Source organism: Nannospalax galili, unplaced genomic scaffold (genome assembly GCF_000622305.1).
Source record: "Nannospalax galili isolate Female #2095 unplaced genomic scaffold, S.galili_v1.0 scaffold612, whole genome shotgun sequence".
In the NCBI taxonomy this organism is placed as follows: Eukaryota; Metazoa; Chordata; class Mammalia; order Rodentia; family Spalacidae; genus Nannospalax; species Nannospalax galili.
In genome coordinates, this window is record NW_008333388.1 from 479,410 (window position 1) to 485,103 (window position 5,694).

General features: G+C 52.1%; 1 protein-coding gene across 1 annotated transcript in view; it reads right to left on the bottom strand.

Moving 5' to 3' along the window:
• Blk (BLK proto-oncogene, Src family tyrosine kinase) overlaps positions 1-5,694 on the bottom strand; it is a 24,117-nt gene that overhangs the window by 4,590 nt on the left and 13,833 nt on the right. Inside the window, exons 5-8 of the mRNA XM_008828159.1 lie at positions 2,942-3,088; positions 2,449-2,601; positions 1,333-1,512; positions 255-331 (exon numbers count right to left, since the gene is read on the bottom strand). Coding sequence (XP_008826381.1) covers positions 255-331; positions 1,333-1,512; positions 2,449-2,601; positions 2,942-3,088 — 557 coding nt within the window. The remainder of the gene's footprint in view (positions 1-254; positions 332-1,332; positions 1,513-2,448; positions 2,602-2,941; positions 3,089-5,694) is intronic.

The following is a 5,694-nucleotide window of genomic DNA, read 5'->3' on the forward strand; positions in this document are numbered from 1 at the left end:
AAGAGGAGGGATTTCATCCCTGCCTCCTGTGAGCTGAGATGAGTCAGGGGTGAGGTAGCAGAGCTTGACCACCACCTTGCACAGTGAGATGCCACACCATGCTAAGGCTCCCTGTGGAGGAAGACGAAATCCATGGGCAGAGTCTCTCATCTACCAACTTCCAGGTGTTCACACATTTTGTCCCTCACAGCCCAAATCTGACCAACACAATGACGTCATCCCTCAGGACCTCCTTTGCCTGGTAGTTCACCAACCTGAGCTGACATGTCAATCAGTCTTGGAAGGGACAATCTGCTACCTTCATCCGTCTTCAAAAAATCCAGCAAGCATCCTAGGTAAAGAGGAATGGCAACAATACCTCTGCCAAGTGGCCACACCCTGGCTGTGAGGAGACAGATCACCTGGGGTACCACGAAGGGTTTGCCCACAGCAGCAGAATGCTTAACTCTTCCCAGGAACACCAGTTCCCTAGACTCCCCCAAATAAGTTTTCAGGCAAGTTCAGGGATCTGTCTGAGGTGTCCTGGGCCAGGAGGGCTGGAGTGGGAGCCCAGCCCTGACCCTAAGGGTCATGATGTTCCCATGCATCTTCCTCGTTCCCACCATCCTTGGCAGGCACTCCGCCCCACAAGGACCAAGCATTAGCAAGAAAACACCAGAAAAAAATGTAGTTCCTCCACAAAGTCCAAGTGCTGGGCAGGTGCTCACCCAAGATGCAGCTGGGAGCAGCTGTGATACTGGCCCTGGGTGGTAATTTTTTATAGTTAGTATGGTCACGCTGAGGACCTTCAGGAAGCAATGTGATAGCAGGATATAGAAGGGGTTAGGTCCTCTGAAGTCAAAGGATGACCAAGGTCTGTTCCTTGGGGATCCTCTATGGAGCTCAGAGGCTACCCAGCTCCATCCTCCCTGTCACTCACACTGTGAAATGTTCACCTGGTTGCAAAAGTTCCCATAGCTAGGAAGAGGCAGAGCTGGACTTAAAACCATCTTTGGATGCTCAGCCTTCAGCTCTTTCCACTCAAAGTGGGGATCAAAGCATACAGTGTGTGCGCAGAGGTAAACATGCACTTCCAGAAGCACGAGACATGCTCTGGTAGTGGAAAATGAACTCCGGAAGAAAACACGTACTCCGGAGGGGTTAACTGCACACTCCTGAGCTGAGGACGCAGCCCTGTAAGAATGCTCTCATTTCTCAGCCTCCCCTCTCCCAAGACAAGGCTAATAGATCCCCTATGGGAATGAACCCCCAGCAGGCAAACCCACCACCGTGCTCCACCTCCTTCTCCCCACCCTCTAAGCCTTGTTCTTGTGGAGCGAGGGAGGACCCCACCTCTGGCCATGTACTCGGTGACAATGTAGATAGGCTCTCTGGTGACCACAGCGTAGAGACGAACCAGCCTCTCATGCTGCAGGGTTTTCATCATGTTAGCCTCGCCCAGGAAAGCTTCCCGAGACATGGCTCCCTCCTTCAGGGTCTTGATGGCCACTTTCATGTTGTTTTTGTAATAACCTAACAGGGAGGAGAGTGGGGGAACTGTTCAGACACCAAAGTGATCCCTTCACCACAGTGGATGTGAGCTTCCAGGTGCCAGCCCCTCTCTGCTGGGGCCCAGGGCTAGAGGTGGAAGATACCCCTGGGGGTGGTGGTGATAGAGTACCTATCTTGTGTAAGATACAAGCCTGTCTCGGCACACCCTGTGGCAGAGCCTCAGGCTATGGAGGGAGTCACTAACTGGGGTCAGCAGATGACACACACTGAAGGGTATTGGGCAATGGTTAGGATTTTCCCTTCCCTGGGGCCCTATGCCTTGGCAAGGACCAGGCTGCAGCTCCTGCCAGAGGTGCCTTAAGCTCTGGCTCTGAGATTCCAGGTTGTTCCCCAGAGACATAGACCAAAGCAGAGGGAAACAGAAGGGACTGACATTATATTCAGATAATGCCAGATAAGCAGGACCAGGCATCAGCTGCTATGGAAAGGGGTGGGCACGGAGGCTGGTGGTTAAGCGGCTTGTCCACAGTCACACACCAGCAAGCTGTCTGTCGTTTCTGTCTGCATCAGACCCTGGAGCTCCTAGCTCCTAGCTCCTCATGTTTAATGCACAGCTGCCATCTGGCAGACTGGGGCTAAGAGGGGCCAGGATAAAGGTCAAGTGCATGTAAACCATGAAGCATCTAGCTGAGACTGAAAGACAGGCCGACTTAAGGTTTGGGAGAGCTGGATTCTATTTCCTTCCACTGTGAGGAGGTTATAACAACCACAGCAAGTCCGTTTGCATTCTGGGCCTTATTAGCTCATCTGTAAAGGGGTTCATAGCTCTGCTTCTCTCCCTGACAAGCTTCCCAGAGAAGCAGATATGCCGCCCACACCAAGCTGTCTGCCTTCCATGACCACTTCAGGCACAGGACACAGGGCAGGGAGAGGAAACCCTGAGATAGCACAACTCACCCATCCAGACTTCGCCAAACTGCCCAGACCCGAGTTTCCGGACCAGCTTGAGAGACTGACGAGGGATTTCCCATTCATCTTGGGCCCAGGGGTTCTGTGGGGCTGAGCTCACACAGGGCAGGGTCAGCCTCTGGCATAAACCATCCCCTTTCTCTGTATCATGGAAGAAAAGAGGGGTGAAGGGTACCAGAGCAGACTTCTCTTTGGGAGTCATACCATCCCCAACTGTGTCCACCCCTCTTCCCCACTGTATGCATGCCCATGTGCACACACAGCAGGATACGCTCCCCCAATCTGTTCTCTCTGAGACTGAAGGTCCTGGTTACTCTCCAAGTGGCCCCAAGCTGAAACAGCGGCAGGCACTGAGCCATTGACCTTGAATTATTACACAGAGTTGGCAATCCCTTATGTCTAGCTTGGGGATCACCCATCCCTAGGTGATTCATACAGTTTGGGATCACACAACAGAGTGCCCCCCAGACACCTCTCTTACTGGAATAGTGCTGCACCAGGGCCTGGAGAGAAGGGAAGGTGATCCGGGGCGAGATGTAATAGCCGCCTTTGTCCAGAGAGCGGATCTTATAGTGCTTGACCATCTCCCCTTGGGTGGTGACGTCCTTCACAGACAGGGAAAAGGCGCCTAGAGGGGTAACAACACATGCAGAAGGGAGGCATACGAGTGAAAACGTGGGACTAGGGTTGTGGGTTCAGCGGCCCGAATAAAGTCCCCTGGATTCTGTGCTTCATCCTCAGAGTCCCTCCAGCATAAATTCACTTTTCCTTGGTCTAAACTCTGCCCTCTGGTAACCCTCTGTCCTGGCTATCTGACTGGCGTGGACTTCCCCCTGAAGTGTACAAACTTCCAGGGAATCATGATCAGGTAGGAGCATTTCTCAGCACTACATGGGTCCTCTAATGGGGTGCCTGGAATCCTGGGAGATTGAGGGTCACCAGTGGCCTGGGAGCGGCAACTTCTTTGGCTTAACACTGCTGACCTCCCCAGGGAGCTGGTCACTAGGGCCTGTGCAGGAAGCATAGCAAGCTACTTCCCAGGGTATGTCCAAATTCACGCTGTTGTCATACACCCCTGTGTGATTTATCATCTGTGCTAACAAAACCTACAGACACACGGCAGTGGTAACAGATAATAAACAATGCTGGACTGCGAATTTCTAGGAGACATTTCTTTTGGTAGATTTGGTGCTTTTATAAAATGCCTCCGGCCTCCCAAGCTCTTCGTGAGTTGGAGAAGTTAAGCAGAGTCACTCTGAAAGCAGTCGGTTTGGGGTCGCCCCATCCCTCCCTGCAGGCTGCACAAATGAGGTGCAGTACCACCACTTCCCAGCAGGGGTCATACCTGGACGCCTCTCTCACTGTGAGGACCCTGATGTTCTGCAGTTCCGATTGGTTTGGGATTCTTTCCTATAACAACGGCCGCCCATCTCAAGTCCCTCTTCCTCGTGTCTTTCTTTGCCAACGTGCCTCTCTTGCCACCTACTTGCACAAGGATGCCAAGAGGCTGCGCTCCTGTCCGGTACATCTTGCGGTTTTTACAGCTCTCCTTGCCCGGGTCTCAGGCCCCAATGGGATTCTGCAGCCATATCCACCCAACCCTGCTTACTACAACAGGGTGGGCCTCGGTCTCTAAGGACCCAGAGCTGGAGCTCATGAGCACATTCATCCTCAAACCACTGGCATGGGGACAGGCGCTTTTCTCCCTGAGTGCACCTGTGTAGTCCTGGCTCTCCTGCACTAGATTGAGCTACGAAGGCGTGTGCTTGGGCCTCTCCAAGGCCCTGCCTACCATACCTTATGACAACTGGGCATTTTTGTTTGTCTTGAGACAGGGCCTCCCTGTAGCTCCAGCTGGCCTAAAACTTGCCTATATAGACCGGGCTGGCATTGATCTCACAGTGATCTGCCTGCCTCCACCTCCTGAGTGCGAGGATTAAAGACATGTGCTAACATGCCCAGCAACTTGGTATTCTCAAAGAGCACCCCAATCCTATCAGCTCCAATTTCACAAAACCTGGGCTCTCCTGCCTCTGGGAAGTGTCTGTGCTGCCCTGGGCATTACAGAGGAACACTGTCCTAGATTCAGACCTTAAAAAAATATTTTTCGCTCTGCTTCCCTGGGCCTGCAGGACCCGCAGGCCTCTCTCCAACCCGTAGGCTTCTCTCTCCTGGGTAAGTCAAATGGGCCCTCAGCACCTTGACTCCCCCAGCCTCATTCACCCTCCCATCTCCCCCACCGATCTCTCCTCCTAGCCTGGGTCTTGTCCCATTCTTTGTCTTGGTGCCCCAGACACCTGGGTGGGGAACCACCACTGCTTCTTCCTGATCCTGTGCATCCAGACCAACTCAGTGCCTTCTCAGGTCCCCAGGAGCCCCCTGGGCCTGGCCGGGCCTTCACATCCCTCTACTTCCCTGGGCCTGCACGACCTTCCAGCCTCTTTCCTGGATGCCGGGGCTGACCTTTCCTCCTCCTGGCCCTTTGCATCCAGACCGATCCAGCTCCTCAGTGCAGTCCCCAGGGGCCCTTGGGGCCACCTCTCGCCCCCATCTTCCTTTGCATCTCTGGGTGGCAGGGCCACCAGCTGCCCTAGACCAGCATCTTTCCTGGGCCCAGCTACCAGGCCAGCCCAACCCCCAAATTCCTGAGGCCAAAATCTTTCCTGGAGGGATCCAGACCTTAGGAGAAAGGCTAAGAGCATCTGATCCTAATCTGACTTGGGCCTCTGTGGGAACTCCTGAAGACAAAAGCAATCTGGCCACTCCAATATAAAATCAAAAGAGAGAACTGGAAGCTTACAGGAACTAGCCTTTCATGCCCCAAAAGTAAACCACAAAGACACACAAAGTTCACAAAAAGAAGCAGACAAGAATCAGAAACTACAAAAGAAATCCACATATCAAAATCATAGAGAAAAAAATAACATGAAAAACCAAAATAACATACCCCCACCAAATACCAATAGTCCTCTAGAGGAGTACAATGAGAACCCCCTAGAGATAATGCAGGACATGGAACGCAAAAGAACAATTATAAACATGATAAAAGAATTCAGTGAATTTAAAGAACACACAAAGAAATCAAAGAACTGAAGGAAGAGAGGGATAAACTTCTGAATGAATTCAGAAGAGTTAGAAATATTGAAGAATACTCAGGCTCAAATGAAGAAGGAAGTGAAAAACTCAGTAAGCCAATTAGAAACAAAAGGAGAAAGCCTCACCAATAGGATGAAT